The sequence below is a fragment of the Haemaphysalis longicornis genome, unplaced genomic scaffold (genome assembly GCF_048455015.1).
Source record: "Haemaphysalis longicornis isolate Haplotype H1 unplaced genomic scaffold, Haemaphysalis longicornis Haplotype H1 scaffold_10, whole genome shotgun sequence".
NCBI lineage: Eukaryota > Metazoa > Arthropoda > Arachnida > Ixodida > Ixodidae > Haemaphysalis > Haemaphysalis longicornis.
In genome coordinates this window covers 69,790,653-69,807,705 of record NW_027526204.1, presented here as the reverse complement: position 1 = coordinate 69,807,705, position 17,053 = coordinate 69,790,653, and the positions used below count along the sequence as shown (strand labels likewise).

Below are 17,053 nucleotides of genomic sequence, written 5' to 3'. Positions count from 1 at the left end.
ATCGGGTTCACAGCTTTACAAAATAACATACACAAAGCGTTTAACTCTCAAATGTTCATAACATGATGTCACTGCTTGTTGCGCTGCCAACTGACAATGCGTGCATGGCCGCTTGCGATGTGCCTTAAAACAAGCATTTCAATGTCGTCTCCTAAATTCCAGAAACAATAAATTGAAAAAAATATTTTAGATTTATGCTCCTAAAAGGTTGTCCAAGCAGATAAAATTAAGCAAAGGCAAATGTATTCACTCTTCACGGCCCCTATAATAAAAAATACATGTTAGAGTAGTTTCTGATGGAAGATAAGAAAAGCAGTCAGAAGTGCTCAATAAAGGCGAGATAAAAACAAACAAAAAAATAAAGGTCTTCACTCCAGTTCTCCATATAAAACTTGAATACAGAGTCCCAGCAAATGGAAAATTGAATTGAGCAAACTTAAATTGCATTCACCATAGAAGCAGCGACAGGGAAGAAGAGCATGAGGTGCCACAGGGGAGAGATAAGAGGGTGTTATGTGGCAATGGCAGCAGATGACCATTGTGTCTCGGTTACGGCAGTGCACAGCCATTGGCTTTAATCAAACAAAAGTATATTCTAATTTGGCTAACGCAAAACATGCCTCTAGAATGCCAATTAGATATTCCTCCTGAATGAAGACCTTCAATATACGATCTAATACAAATACGGAGTCACGAATTCACAAACCAAATGAGAGTGGCCACCTTTGCAGATGGAGCAACTGTGATTATCCCCAATACACTATTTAATAGGGTATCCTGGCTTCTCCAGTATCCCCTGAAACTGTATTCAATGCCTCTTGAGTAAAATCTGTAATCTCGGTTATAGCAATATTTATCCCAAAATAAAAAACAAAACTAATTTATTGAGGGTGCACAATGGATGCTTTAAATGGTAAGCAACACAGTGACCGTATTTACCAGTTAAGAGAGCTCACCTCATGACATTTCTATGAGACTTACCAATTCATGACCCATGGGCTTAAAAAGCATTGCGTAGTGAAACAAAATGTTTTACAAATGCGTAAAAATGTTCCTAACGGCCTAGTTTGCTTCTTTTAGAAATAGATTTTTTCTTTACTGGGATAAAAAATAAACAAGAAATGCATTTTGGTTTATCCAGTTTTCACTACATGACGCTAGCTGTTTAACATGCAAGAGTATAATTTTTATTATTTCAGCACAGAAGTGACATAACCTTAAAATAAGAAAACGAGAACCTTCATTTTATTTGTAAAGCTTTTTGCATTGGCGCGCGATAATTTTTAAGTTCATGGGCCGTGAAGTGGTAAGTCCTATAGGAATGTTAACAGGTGAGACCCCCTTATAAACTTTTGCTTGCCTCATATCCTCCAGCAACCTTCAATAAACTGGATTGTACACTATGTGAACACCCCACTGTGCTCGTGAAGAAAGCAACGCTGCCCAGCTCTTCCCTTCCTTTGTCTCACTCGCACAGCATGCACATGCCAAGCTGCCAAAACTGACACCACTACTGCTCATCTAATACAACTCAGTTCCAGTGAGTATGAGAGAATCACATTTTATTCTCTCTCATGGCGTAGCTTTAGAAGTGCTCTTGTGCTATTTTTACTGTGCTACGTGCGTGATCAGCAGAAACTTGAGCAAGAGTAACGACAAGCGAAAAAGAAACAGTGCAAGACGATTACGTCAAATGTGTTTGTGACAAAAGATGCCGCATCTTGAACGACAACGGCACAGCTACCAAAAAATAAACATTGCAACACAACTTGAGTATGCTATCAAGTGCTTTCGGTACCAAAGAACCTATCAACTGCACTGTTTGGATGAAATGTGATAAGAAAAGTGAAAAAGATAGTCGCCCAGCTTATGAAGTTAAAGAAAGGGCTGTCTGCCGCATGCTTAAGAGGTCTCGCACTGCTTTTTAGGAGCACACTAGGATGGCAAGGATGGTGTAAACTTAGAAAGCGGCAATTGATTGAGCCATTGTTTCCCTAGGTGAACAAATAATAAACAGCCATCATTTAAAAACAGCACGAAAGGCAGGACAAAGGAAGGTACAGACGCTTGAACCTTCCTTTGTCCCGTCTTCTCCAATGTTTTTAAATGACAATCTTCCAACAGTACCTTCAATAAACCCTTTTGCAATGCACAGTCACGCATGTATTTGCAGCAGTCTGCATCTAAGACGTGTTGGATTGTGAGCGCAGTAAAGTAAATGCTTGATTTTTTCTTTCCTTTCTGACATGCAATGGATGTGAGGAATGTGACGATTTTACTAGGTATTGATAGACAGCGAGAGGCTATTCACCTACTGTTCGGTTGGGGTAAGTATGAAAGTCATAGCACTTCTTTGAGGTAAATCGCCACTGCGGCATAATGGAACAATGGTTATACCAAACAAAATTCTGCACCTTCGATTCCATTTTCAGGAGGTTTGAATTTATATGCTTAAAACCTTCTTCAAATTTTAGCATTTAGAAAGCTCAGCTTGGATTATATTCACCTTCATTGTAAGTCTGGGTTCCTGCATTCCATCCTCCCATATTCGACGCTACCAATGGTTTGCATTCCTATTTGCGAAGGAGTACCCTAACTGGATGCTGCATTTTGTTTCTTGAACTAAGCAAAATGAATAGGTTTTAGCCGTGCACTGTTCAGAGCGTTGCAAGATCACCACTAAACCCACCCAGTACTGCCAGAATGTAGCTGTGAGCAGGCGTGCAGATGAGCCTCCGCCACGATGTCTGCTCCATCTTGTGCAGCAGGGAATTTCTCCGACGCACCAGCTTGGGCATTTTCCGTCTCCAGAACTGAAAAAATCAAAGGCCAGAGTGGCTAAAAGCAACCAGTCTGATACAAAATCCTCAACAGGCTTTATGCTCCAAAGCTCCCTCCATTTTAACATCTAAAGGCACATTCCAACTTGCATTTCGGACACACTACATGACAGCGCGTGACGTGTTCTGCGCGATGAGGTGGTGTTCCCAGTTGCGACGAGGGATGATGCAACTGCATTTAGCACAGCTGTTAGCCGAACTGTACGACTTCCTTGGTGCTTTTACTGTTTGCACTCAAAGAAAGATAATTTACACTAGCGTACAAAGAAAAGCTAAAAATCACTCTAGAACACATGCTAACCTGGAACAGAGCTGAAAGCACTTCGGGTTGCGGGAGGAGCGGAAAATAATGAACTGAAGCCGGCTCTTTTAAACAAATTATTGCAGCAAGAAATACACTTGTCTGCTTTTGCGCCACAACACTCACATACCAGCCCGCAAATTTCACTTTTTTTTTCAGATGCACAAGTTCTGATGCCTCCGAACTCTACAATGTTTACCACTCGCCAATAGAGGTACAAAAAAACCACAACTCACCTTACTGTACCGCTATTCATCTAATATGAAAATTATTTGCTTTTAAAATTCAAACATGTTTCTCCGCACTGATGAGTCCCACGGTGTTCGTTGATTACTGCACGTGTACGCTGAAGCCACTGACCAAATAAACGAAGTGCCCGGGAAGTTACTGGCTGGTCCAATAGGCCCAGCGGGCTCGGCAGTGACTCGTTGCCGTTTGCATTGTGGGATGTGAATAGATGTTTTCTTTCCAACTACGTCAGCCCACTCCATGGCCATGATTGGTTATCGCTGCTGCAAAGCGATGAAAAGCTAGGGCCGCGCATTGCTTTGCAATGTCGCACAACGTGCCAAATCACAAGTAGGAATGTGCGTAAATTATGACATGAGGCTAGGAAAAAGCTAACTCACGCCACATTGAATGCCCTTGCTGTGTTAAACTGGCAAGGCATGAATGCTGGCACCAGCTGACTGACTTGCCTAGAAAAATTTTAAGTAGGGCTCAGCAATTTATCAGAGCAAACAAATACAGCAAGATGTCTCAAGCACCCACCTATGGCACAGTTACACTACACACGGCAAACGTGCTTACATTTGTTGACTATAAATTTTCTTTGAAAGGCTTTCTTCCAACAGTATACTACACTGCAAGTACACAGACCACTACTTTAAATTGTAAGCTTTCCTTCCAGAAAATCGGCTGCTTATAGGAATGACTATTAGTCATTGCGACCTATGTATCTGCTGACGTGTTTAATGATATGAACCCAGTGCTGTGCGTGCAAACCTCATTTCTGCAAGATCAGTATAGGGTCAGAGCCATAAGTTCTCTGGTGCCATAACTCTTTACAGCTATGCGAACACAATACTAAACAGGCACGTTCCACAACATTTTCGAGCTTTCAAAAAGGCTTCTGAAATTTTTTCTACTACATTTACTGTGTTCCTGTATCCACAATCAACAGCATGTTTTCTTTTTTGCCACATCAAGGCTGCACATGCTACATAGCCACCACCACCAGATTAGAATGCCGCTGAGAGGCATGATGCATAAGCTGCGAACTGGTTATGAGTAGCAAGGGACGCATCCGGTATGGGCAAAACAGCCCCTGATACCAACATGCAAATTAGCACTGAGTGGGCTGTCCTCAATCAAGACAAAGATGGGAGGAGTTTGATCACACAGGAATGAGCTGCACGTCAAAAGCAGGGTAGAAAGGTTTCCTCAATAACCATATATAGGCAGAAAAATTCAGTAGCAATAGAAGTTTTCCCTCAACCCTCAGTGCAGGATTGCAAACCTAGTCTTCCAGATTCAAGTCCAGCTGACTTGGGATAACTTCCTTTGTAAAAACTATGGTCAATTATTTTTTAACAGCCTGGGCGTACGTAATAGTTGAGGTACCTCCCGTCAGGACCAACAACCTGACCTAAAAAATGACACACTGCACAAAAGCAAAAATGCCATTATAGTTTTGGTTGTATTCCCATGTAGAAGCCTGCATCTGCGTAGTATTGGCTGTTACATTCCATGCTGTTTGGGTACCCTGCGGTGCACTTGATTGGCACAAAAACTACTCGTGCAAGTTGGAATGCTACATTAGTACAAAAAAGAAGCCATAAGAGCGCATAGAGATGGCAGCTAACAATGGAACCAAAGGGAAGATGCGAATATGAAAGCTGCCTTTGTCTCATGGAAAACATTACTGCTTTCAAACATTAAGTCTTCATTGGGAGTAGAGACATGCAGGTAATCTCTAAAAAGGACAGGGGACAGCAAAAGAAACAAAGGTCTGGGGATATAAACATCCATGTTTTGCAAGGTGCTTTCTGAGTTTCTTAAGTACCTTAGGGTTCACTTTCTAAAGTGATTTCTAAGCCCGTTGCATTATTTAGCAGTGGGTGCAACAAACGCAAACTGCTAGCCAAAGTTTTTTGATGCACTGATGACATCAGCTGGCCTAAACAAATCACACTATCAAAAGAGGGAGCCTAAGGATGAGGGCAGTGGTGCATTTAAATAGGAATTCGAGGCTTGCAAACACTGAAATTTCAGCTCAAAGTTAACACTTTCAAGTAGCAAGTAAGAATTTAAAAATATGTGAAATTGAACATGAAACAAGAACTCATGTTGAAATTTGGCGAACCTCTTAGAAAAATTACCTTAGTGTCCTTTAAATTGTATAATTTACGGATACCCTCATAAAGCCAGTACTAATATTTCTTGGTTGTTCTGGTACCATATACACCCCATGACACGTACTCTGCCCGGGTTGACCGTTTGAGGTGAAAAAATTCAACAGAACAGCTGTTCTGTCAGCTTTTCTCCCCAAATGACTAGAGCATCATTTGGCCACAGCTGTACAACAGCTGTTTTATGCAGTCAATTCAGTTTTATGCAGTAAGTACAGTTGCCAAAAACCAAACGCAAATGCTAGAATGTGTGGTTTGGATAGGCTCCAGCACGACAAAGTGATATCAATTGAGTGTGAGATAATGTTCTCAGTATGCTTACAGGAGCTAGCGAGAGCTGGTGCGCAGATTAGTTTGGCCACTTTTTCAGCCATGTGTGATCACTATGCTGACACTGCACTCTTTACAGTGGCATTTCTATGCATCCTGGATGCAGGTGCAGCGCTGCACACTCAATTCTGCAGGGTTTCTTATTGCAGCAACTTGAACTTTTCAGGCATGCCTCTCGAGTTAACTCTATCGGCTGCAGATCTAACAAAACACTGTTTTCTGCTTGCAAATTCATCAATATTAACCAAAATATAAGGCAATGCCAACGAGATATTTTCAGCATGAAATGTCTTAGGTTGATACCCCCATGAATGCTTTAGATGGCTGCGATAAAAAAACCTGCGAAGCATTGGTGGAGTGAGCAAGTTTGCCTTTGCAGGCTGAAATTGTTGAAACGCTCCTGTTGAAAACACAAGACCATTATGTGCACCAGCTATCACCACCTGCCATAATCATTCTGAAGCAGTATCTTGCACCCAATGACTATTGCCTCAAAGCACTGCTGGCACCCCAAGCTACACATTCCATCATGTAAAGTTTGTAAGCGACTGCACATGCTTTAGCTCTGTATAGGCATGCTTGCCGTCTTGGTACAATCTATTTTTAAGCCACCCAACATTTCTATTCCAAACCATTGAAGCTGTTTAGTTGATTGTGAAGATTGTGTTCCACAAAAAAAAAAGCTTAAACAGCAGAGCTGTGTAAGCTCTTGGCTGCGTTGTTGATGAACGAAAACGTGCACGCCATGCGTCTGCTCAGGATGTTACTCGCTCCGCATTGCTAGGGGCAACCACCTGCGCTCATAAAACTCAGAACCGCCATGGTGTGGGGGCAGATCTTTCTCCGACTCCTGCGCACAAAGGGGATGGCGCGACCGAAGAAGATACAGGTGGCTTATCAGGAAGCGAATGCAATCCGCAACGATGAGTCGAAGACCTTGAACAGTGCGTGCCAGTCAGCTTCAGCAAACAGCATCGCCGACAAAACCACTGTCGTCTGCTCCTAACATTACTCCTTCCGCATTGCTAGGAGCAACCACCTGCGCCCACAAAACTCAAAGCCACCAGGGTGCAGTGGCAGAGCTCTGTCCGACTCTGTGTTCCGCACATGGGGGATGGAGGTGACAAAAGAAGCTACACACACCCACAGAAGAGGCAGCTTATCAGGAAGCGCGCCGCACTGTCAGGTGAAAATGGAATCAGCGACGATGAGCCGAGGACCCTGAACAGGTGCGTGCCATCCAGTGTTTGAGCAAACAGCATCACCAACAAAACAACTGTCACGTGCTCCTGACGTCACTCTCTCCGCAGTGCCAGGAGAAACCACCTGAAGTCATAAAACTTGTAGGTGCAGCAGCCACTTTGGGGGAGATGTGAAAGCCTGCAGACAAAACGATCCGGACTTGCCCGTCATGGAGAACTTTAAGAGGCATGTTTACAAATCTATGAGAGGCAACAGCGAGGCCACCAATGAAGGGAGAGGCGGGGTGACAGAAGAACAGCGTCACTCCCGAAGAGCCGCTACTCAAGAACAGATGCGTCGACCTCAGTCCAATTCCAAAACAAATGACTGGTACTGAAACAAAACAACACATTGTTCATACTTTGACCGAGCGTTCATTGCTCGTTGAGGGGCCAACGACAACACAAAATTTGATCATCTCAAAGCATAACCACACAAAACATGGCTGAGTCTTCCAGCATACCCATGCATAAACTTACCCGAACTGAGGATAAGCTAGGCGGGGCCACCAGCTCTGCTGTTTCTCCAGCCTTGCACAAATAGTGCAAGCTGCGCCAATAATTTTAATGGTAATTTGGTACGTTTCAGTGGACCCGTTAGCATTGCACACCCCCCCATTTGGCTATATCTCTTTTTTTTTTATACAGAAAGAGAAAGTACATGTTTTAGTGCTGTTTTGAAATTAGCTTTCAAAACATGGAACCAAAGCCAAAAAGCCTTGTATACAAGGGTACACACAGCCCACAGGGATAGTAGTAGGCTGGTCTGTGGAATGTCATCATCATCACCAGCCTATCTACGCCCACTGCAGGGCAAAGGCCTCTCCCATTAATCTCCAATTACCCCGGTCCTGTGCTAACTGCGACCAATTTATCCCCGCAAACTTCTTTATCTCATCTGCCCATCTAGCTTTCTGCCGCCCCCTGCCACGCTTGCCTTCTCTAGGGATCCACTCTGTTACCCTTAATGACCAACAGTTAGCTTGCCTTCACATTACATGCCCTGCCCAGGTCCATTTCTTCTTCTTAATTTCTACTAATATGTCCTTAACACGCGTCTGTTCCCTCACCCACTCCGCTCTCTTCTTGTCCCTTAATGTTACACCTGTCATCTTCCGTTCCGTTGCGCACTGAGTCATTCTCAAGTGTGGAATGTATTAGACTGCAAAGGGGTAGGATTTCTGCTTATGTAAAAAAGTAATTAGTTAATGTTTAGCATACAAAGACTACCACTAACTGTAAGACAGCATTGCAGATATCTGCAACAAAAATTAAAAAAAAACAGATATCCTTGGATGTTGGTTGAAAATTCCCAAAGTGATGTTTGCAATTAAATAATAAATGCAGCCTCTTCACCGCAACCACTCAGCGCAGCAACCATATTGCCGAGGCCTTTCCATGCCACATAACAGAAATGGCACACTTAATGTAATTTAAATTGCACACATGAAAAGTTCTCATGGCTTCACGGTACCCCCATGCACAAAAAGAAAATTGCCAACAAAACAATTCACAATGTGTACGATAACAAGAATTTGTTTTGTTTTCTGTGCTGCCTGCTGCATGTTCGGATGTTCATGCGAGAAAAATAACTTAAGTTCTAACCTGAAAACTCCTCTTCTGTTTGGCAGCTTGTACTGAAGAACATAGGAAGAGATTGCGTACCTGAAAGAACAATTCAAATACATTAATGTGCACAGACTAGCAGTCAGATATAATAGGGATGGTACCTATAGCACTAGTGGTAATGGTTGCCTGCGTTTCTTGGCTGTGGTAGGATACATGGTGAATGTGGCCTGAATCCGAGGACACTGCCATGACACAGGCCATAGGCATCCATGATGTTTCAAGGGGCATGCTGTAAGTGTTGTTGAAACTTCTGGAAACAAGAAAAAAAAACAAATACCAAGGTCAATTTAAACAATCACACCATATCAAGAGCATTGGCAGTGCATGCATTCCAAGCTTTACCTCGGGCAAAAGCGGAATGGGGACCTTTTACCCACCCAAAATCTTTCAATCACTACATAAACAGCACATCAGTTTCCTCGCTATGCAAAACAACTCAGACCATGGGTCCATTGTAGGGACGGGCAAATATTCGGTGTCAAATATTAGATCGAATTGCTCCCTATTCGTAATTCGCTTCGATCCAAATGGAGATATTTCGTTGCATGATTAACCACGCAATGATAGAGTCTCAGTTCATCATTCATTGGAGAAACACGAAACACTACCCAATTCTCACTTCACTTCTGAGCACTTTCAACCTGAGACAGGGATCAAGGACTGTCAATGAAGAAGAAAAGCATCAACTCTTGCTAGAATTGCTAGTTGATCATGCCAGATTTCAGCTTTATAGAATACTATCAGAAAATGCATCGCTGAGGCTCTACGACTTGCTAAATTTGCAAGTACACCTCTTAAAGCCTTAGGTATCTATACAGGCGCTGCATTGCTGACACATGCAACTTCTGCTACCATACCACCGAAGTTTGCCGAATGCATTGCCCAGCCCGCACAACTTGTACGATCCGTACTGCACAACTATCTTTTCATTTGCTTCAGCCCCAACGCCGAGCAGCTGTACCGGCCGCATTGCAGCCAGCTGCCCCATTTTCCCTCACCACGCTGGCAGCTGGGCAGTACAAGAGACCTCTGTGCAGCATGCAAGGCTATTGGCTCCTATGTTACTTCTGTGGCTACACCAAACATACGGTACATTACTGCAGCCGTGAAGCGTGATCTGCTGAAGCGGCCAAGAAGCACGCTATGCACTCCGACCAGCCCATCATGAGGTATCCTCGGCACCATCAGTAAGACTCTTTCCAACCAACTCCACATGTTTAAAAGTACCCGTACATGCGCCGCCACTCCACGTCTAGGTAAAAATGGAAACTGATTCGAACAGATCTTGAGGCATAAACTGCACACTGGCCATTTGAACACGGAGAGCTGCAAAGCATTCGCACGCGAGTTGAGCAAAATCTAGTCTGAACGCATTCCAGACGCCAGTGGAGCACAGGTTCGCTTGAAGTCGGCCCTCCACTAAAGTGACCATACGTCCCAATTTAGGCGGGATATGTCCTGGTTTTTCGGCTGTGGTCGTGCAGTCCAGGCAGCCTGCATGTCGGACGGTGTTTCGTCCCACCTTCGGGCGAATAATATGGAAGAGGGGTAGAAACCCGTGTCACGAGCGAAAAGCTGGTGTAATGAAAGAGCCAAAATAAACCGCTTCAGGAACTTAAAGAAAAGAGCGCAGACGATCGGCCTAAGCTAGAAACACAGAACACAGCACCTGTGCTGTGTTTTCCTTGCTCAGTCCCGACGTCTGAGCTGTTTTTATGAAGTCACAGTGCACAACAAGTCGTTCAGCACACCCTTCTACATTTCAGGAATGGTGGGTGGGCATGCTTTAGCACGTTGAAACAAGTGTCATCCCTTGCAACCATATCAAAACAATCGTCTAGTATGTGATGTGCTTGCCCGGCACAAATGCACCATTGCAAAGGATGTTTTCCTTGATGAATAAGATGTGGATCGCAGAGAAGACGCATCTTCATTCACCCACACTTGTACCAATGTTGCATGAAGTGAATCTGCATCTGACGTGTGAGCTGTGGTACAGATGCTTAAGGAAAAATGAAATGTTGAGGGCAATTCATTCAAGTAAGAAGTATCATTTCCTGGTCAGAAAAGAACCTGTAGGACTATAAGGCCGCGTGGTGAGATGTAGTAATATGATGTGCAGGTTGTCATTTAAGCTATGTCCCAAGTACCCCCCCCCCCCCTTCTCACCAACGGCGTCCCCAAATATGGTCACTTTACACTCAACAGTAGAGAGTTCGACTGGAATGCGCGATATCATTTCTGAGCGGTGGCGTGGCAAAGCCCAACATAACCCACTCGACAGAAGGCTGAAAAGGCGAAATTCGGCCCGACGAACATATGCTGCATGTTCGTCATTCGAGATGTGGGTTCAACCACCGCTCAAAAGCAAGCAAAATTTGCAGCCTCGCTGCTCCACACCAGCTCACTGAAAACAGGCGGTTCGTTCATTATCGTCTCTCCGCTACGTGTCTCGCGCATTTTGCAGGCATACGGACACTGTTGTGGTTGTGTTATACTACGTAGCTTTTGCGGTGGTATTCGCTGACAACGTCGTGAGCGCCGAATGAGCTTCGAAAGTAGGCTTGAGTAAATTGCAGCAGGTTTCATGACTTCCCGTCGCGTAATATTACCTGAAATCGGCACTCAAGGGAGCGGAGTCGGCCGGGTAGGCGCCTTTAACTCCTCAGCCATGGCCGAGACTTGAGTTTGCGGGTTGCAGCTGATGTAGAATGCCACTCCGATCTACGGACGATGGGTGGCAGTCAGGGAAGACACGCAGACTGGCAAACACGACACATAATTAAGCGATGACCAGCGTTCAGAAGCTGTCGGGACAACGAAGTTTGTCCCACGAGTAGCGCACGGGATCGCCGGACGTTTCACCAGACACGAAATGCGTCAGCCACCTGCTCTCCCGAAGTGCTGACAGACGACTTCGACCACAGCTTCAACTTGAAATGCGTACATGCGTACCGTAAACTGAAGCCCAGTGTGCCTTCCTACAGCTGCATTGGTGAGCGGTGGAAGGCCGTAGGGGATTGGCGGCGCTCCCAGCGGACATCATACTATTGTCAAACGGCGCTTTAATTGGCCCTTATAGTGACGTCTAAAGCGTACATAAAGCGAAGGAAGCGTCGTGGGACGGGTCTGCCTACCCCTGTGCCTTCGGCCGCTCGAAGCCAGCTGTGATAAACACAGAAATTTGGGCTGATCGTTTTACCGTTCAGTGAGGCCTTGCCTAGCGTTCTGGTCAGAGGGAGTAATACGGAACGACAAAATTCCGTCCGGACGGAACGGCAGCGGTAGTGAAGCTCTCTCCAATTTTCATTTGCCTCCGCCCAGAGAATTCCTATATTTTCCCAATCCCGAAACCGCTTATGCTCCCTGAGCAGCCAGAATCAGTGTCAATTATGGAGTGCCATTAATCATGGCAAAGTAAAGATGATCGGACGTGTGTGAGGAGAGGACGTTCCGGCGGGAACAGCACACTGAACGCCACTTAGTAAATCTCCGGAGCCATGCGTAACGCAAGCGGCTTTGACCCGGTCTAAACAAGTGCGAACTCACCCGTTTGATTAAGGCCTTTCGTACGGAGAAAGACACCATAGCAACTCTATGACCATAGCATTGCAGACGACGCTGAGGACCAGCTAATTCAGCTACAAGGTCCCCATCAGCATCAACATGGCCATAAATTTGCCTCCGAATGTGGCGCCCTCGTTGTAAACAATTCCTTCCATGAAACTAATAGGGCTGGCATTCATATTATGCAGAGGGGAAGTATTGTTCTGCTTTGGGTCGTGAACTGTTTCTCGCGATCACGTTCGCGTGAAACAGCCACAACAACAACGTTTGTACGGAAAGGTGTAGTTCACAGAACCATCTCACGACAGAGGGCTTAACGGCGGCCGGATTCGTGTTCCCTGTACATGTGGAGAGGCCTCGTGAGCTAACGCGTCGGAGTGGGACTCTGCTCAGCAACTTATGAAAAGATGTGGATGCGGCGTTCTCGTCTCCTGCCTAGCGGTGTCCTGTGTTTCTCCCATTGGAGGCTACCCTACGGCCGCAGTTTGTTTCAGTCCGAGTGAAGGGACGTGTACAGCAGCAGCACCCCGCAGACGCCGGAATCGTCGTGGCCGAGCAGCGATTGATCACGCCTTGGCGGTCTACAGTGGAATACCGATTTCAGGTAACCTTGCTCGACACGTGGCCATTAAACCGGCTACAGTTATTCCAAGCCCACTTGCTGAGATAAAATGTCGTTCACCGCTCATAAAAGTGCCACTAAATACCACCGCAGGGGCTTCGCTCAAAGGAAAACATAAGTGTGCCAATGAAAGAAGCATTACTGGACGGAAAGCACTATTGATTGCTCGTAAACGGTCGCTAAACCCGCATCTCCGAGGAGGTCGAGCTTCAGTTTGGGGAGGGCCTGTTTTTTCCTCCAGAATCCCTCCATAAGATTCATCCACAAGAGAAACCACTTTAGAGCAGTGGTTTCTTTTGTGACCCACAGCGATAGGCAAGCGGTGTTCTGCGAGCCCGAGCCCGCGGGTTCGATTCCGGCCTCAGTGGCTGCTTTCTTCTCAGACGGAGGCGAAAAGCGAAAGCGCGTGTGCGTACGAGATTTCGGCGCACGTTCGGCCTGAGTGGCCACTCAGCGAGGAGAACCAGCAAAACAATGAAAGTAAACCGGACGGATTAGCTGCCACTTCCATTCCGGCTTTGTTAGTTGTCACGGCCACTCTGAGAAGCAAGTTCCCATGGTTGGGCATCGCCCACGTATTTGCCGAAGCCAGCTTAATCGCAGAAACTGTGGTCGCAGCTGAATCGCAAGATTTCCACCGCTTACGAGTGTTCATGACGGAAGCCTGCCTTGCCCCGCAACAACGGCGCTCGCGTGGAATCTGCCCGAGGAGGAATAATCGTGGCCGCATGGAATAAAAATGTTGTGTGCACGAAACGGAACTGCGGTGCTTAAGTTGCAAACCAGGTGGTGGAAGTTCCTGACTAAAATCCCCACAGGAGGTTTTAAAGAGGCCATGAAGACAGAATGCTTTCTTGGTTCATTAGAAAAAAACTGCTTTGTCTGGGTAATGGGTAATCGAATGGGTAATCTTGATATCAAAGATATCAGATGAATCAGTGGCAACGTCCACCCACTTTCTGGCAATTTCTGTACGTCACATAATTTCGGAAAGATTTGCAGCCGTTGACCAAAGCCACTGTCAAGACGTGACTGGGTGATGGTAGTGGGGACTCCTCTAGTTCCGTTTGGTCGCATTACTTAACGCTGACGTGCAGTTCACACACTAACTGTTTTAAGTGCTGGTTCATATTACGTCACTCGTGCCCATGTTGCATCGCTGGAGTTTAAAATTGGAATGTTGTACCTTATTTCCTGAATTTTTTCGGTTAGAAAACATTTTCTGTGCCGGTTAATAGAGCTAAGGGGAAGGCCAAAGTTTCGTTCCTTTAAATTGAACAGAGTTACAGTTGACCATCATGATCCCTTTAAGGGGGCCTCACCTCGTCGCATTCCTATGGGATTTAGTTTTACAAACCCATCGAAATATTCCTAACGGACTAGCTTTTTCTTTTAGAAATATATCGCATCTGTACTGAAATAAACAATAAGTGCGTATTAGTTTATTTTTCATTGGATGATGCTATTGAGTGGCGGCCCCGGGCTCTGACATCAGCTTAGGGACTCGCGCCTCGTTCGTCTGCTTGTGAGTGGCAGGAGTGCCTGTGCTAGAAATCCCGGCTTTGATGCATTGGGGCATTAAGCAGCGTATTTCCAGTAATTCAGTTAATCTACCAGTTTCTGACACCTCTGAATAATTTCAAAGTATCCCGCACAAGTTTGAAACGAACGAGGAGAGAGAGACCAACTTTCTTCAGAGCATCATTCAGAAGATCGGGTGTAACTCGTCCTTTCTAGCTTATTTGCGAGGTTCGGTGCTCAGAGCTCCTGAATAAGTTGTCAGAATGCGTAGGCTTCCGTAAAGTATTTTTGAGATGCCCTAATGGAGATTCAACAGTCTAATGCTATGCACCAAGCAGGGGGTCCCTACATGCGTACCACATAGCAGGAAATAAAACGGCTTTCTTCCTTTCATTGTTGCTGACGTGTATGAGATAAATGTTTTTTCTGTGCCCAGCGCATTAATTTTTTTTGCACCGTCACAAATATCTTATTAGGAAATTTGGGGATGTCTCGGAGGCTCACAATGTTTGTGTGGATAGTTTCATTAGGCTGTACGGCATACAGTACCTTCAGGAATTGGCTTTCATTATAGGAACCGGGCGGCCGTTTTATGGCACCACCGTCGCTTCAGCGAACAGCACCGCCCGTGGCGAACCGATCGTCAGTGGAATGCCGGCGGCGGTCAGCGCAGCGTAGTTGTGCAAGACTTTCTGTCATCCTGCTGCGTTGCAGGTTGCAAAGCGTGGATAACCACAAGGGCTTTTTTCAGATCGGTAAATCTTGGAAGTAGAGGCGGTCTTTACGAGGCATGCCATCTGTGTGATTTACGCCAATACTTAATTGCAAATAGCAGACGACGCTCAATGCGCCAAGCTCGAGGTCAAACTGGAAGTGCAAGCCCGTTCCTTCGGGCAAATTTTTCATGCCTGCGTGCAGTTTGGTGTTACGAGGAATATACTGCAGCTAAATGCTCTTACAAAGCCGGTGTAAGCAGCCGGTCCAGGAATGCTGCGGTGCTGGCCTTTTGCAGTTGATGACGAAACGGCGATGTGCACAAGCGAAAGACAAAGTTGGGGGTGCCTTTTAAGATTTACCTCAAAACAGAAATTGTGATGAATGATACTTCCGTAACTTCATCAACTACGGTAGAAACGTGTTTAATTTCACAGAAATAAGCTTGCTACAGTAATTGGGAATCGTTTACAGAATAAATACCTCATGATAGTAGAACGTTATTGCTTGTCGTGGAAAAGCATTGATTTACAAGAATTGCAATGGTTGCTGGCTAGTTGGTTAATGGTTTTTCAAAAAACAATTCTGCGTGGGTGAAGGACGAGAGACAGGAGTGTGCCGAAAACCCGCCCTCAGTTTCACAACTGAATGCTGCGGTCGTTTTACGAGCTGCCACCTACGCTTGAAAAATCATGTACTGCTCCGTCTAACGACGATGATGGTTTATCGCAAAGCTTTCTCATGTGGGTTTCCTTGGTTGCTGTCTGGATTTAAATTTCGCTACTTGAGCTTTGAATTTCACCAGTACGCCGTTTGGTCTTTTGATCGCTGCGTCTTTGTCTTTGACCATTTCCCATTCGATTTCGCACGAAGAAAGCTTTGTGTTCAACCATCATCGTGGTTAAACGGAGGGCTGGATGATTTTGTTGTTTAATTTTGCACTTCCATGCACCCCTCTCCAAATCCTAACAGCTTCCAGCGTGTCAGCAATGCGTCTGTGCTGGAGGACTCGAACTGATGCACCACTATTTGAGGTTTCTTCACAAGGCATTACATGATTCTTTAGGTACTCGGTAATGGATACTTAAGCATTAAAAACTAAAGGCTGACGTTAACAATGCCACGTTTTTTTAACTATCGGTGCCAGCCTTTATTCCACGCAGGTGGTAAAATGGGAAGGGGAGGGGGCATGGTTTGCAGCTTGGGCTGTTGGGTGGTTGAATAACGTTGGCTCTTGATAAAATGACTACTACAAACATGGGAGCTCCGTTTCGGCTCTCAAGCTCCCATGCTGTCACAGTGTCGCTCACCAAAACCGAAGGCACAAAGCTCACGGTTACAGACAGAAAGTGTAAACTGCCACGATGTTTCCGCGGCCACACGGTAATATATCTCGTACGTAAGTGTCTTTCTCTTCAAAGCACACATATCGAGGTATCCCAGCGTTAAGGCTGGCGTTAAACCGCAGTCACTGAGACCAGTGAAAATAATTTAAACTGGTAGAAACGAATGCTAATACTAACAGTTTTATCCCTACTCAGATCGCGCAGAGCCAGGTGCAGACGCTGCAAAAAGCGCTCATGTCAATGTAGCCCATTCCCAACCTTACAAATGTCCAATAAGTTAGTGCCTTTAACAAGAAATTAATACTAATAATAGTAGTTTTATTCATACTCAGAACGGATGGAGCCAAGCATGAATCGCTGCAAAAGCCGTTCACGTAATTGTAGCCCATGCCCAACTTTAGAAGCGTCCGACAAGTTTACGTAGCCGTCATTGCATCTAAGAACCCAACACACCTGTCTAGACTTCGTTTCACCGCACATATCCGCTCACAACACCACCAAACCATTCAAAGCACGGAAGCAAACACAAAA

General features: G+C 45.3%; 2 protein-coding genes across 8 annotated transcripts in view; one reads left to right on the top strand and one right to left on the bottom strand.

The window, feature by feature from the left end:
• LOC144158704 (uncharacterized) overlaps positions 1-11,751 on the bottom strand; it is a 48,785-nt gene extending 37,034 nt beyond the window's left edge. Inside the window, exons 1-4 of one of the 4 annotated variants that reach the window (XM_077689757.1) lie at positions 11,365-11,751; positions 8,854-9,002; positions 8,729-8,788; positions 2,690-2,813 (exon numbers count right to left, since the gene is read on the bottom strand). In XM_077689757.1, coding sequence (XP_077545883.1) covers positions 2,690-2,813; positions 8,729-8,788; positions 8,854-8,980 — 311 coding nt within the window. In that variant the 5' untranslated portion in view covers positions 8,981-9,002; positions 11,365-11,751. The remainder of the gene's footprint in view (positions 1-2,689; positions 2,814-8,728; positions 8,789-8,853; positions 9,003-11,364) is intronic. The other 3 variants (XM_077689756.1, XM_077689758.1, XM_077689759.1) reach the window with 3 other exon arrangements.
• Positions 11,752-12,488: 737 nt separating this feature from the next.
• LOC144158705 (uncharacterized) overlaps positions 12,489-17,053 on the top strand; it is a 28,969-nt gene continuing 24,404 nt past the window's right edge. For all 4 annotated transcript variants that reach the window (XM_077689763.1, XM_077689762.1, XM_077689761.1 and 1 more), the window contains exon 1: positions 12,489-12,923. In XM_077689763.1, the coding sequence (XP_077545889.1) occupies positions 12,719-12,923 (205 nt within the window). In that variant the 5' untranslated portion in view covers positions 12,489-12,718. The remainder of the gene's footprint in view (positions 12,924-17,053) is intronic.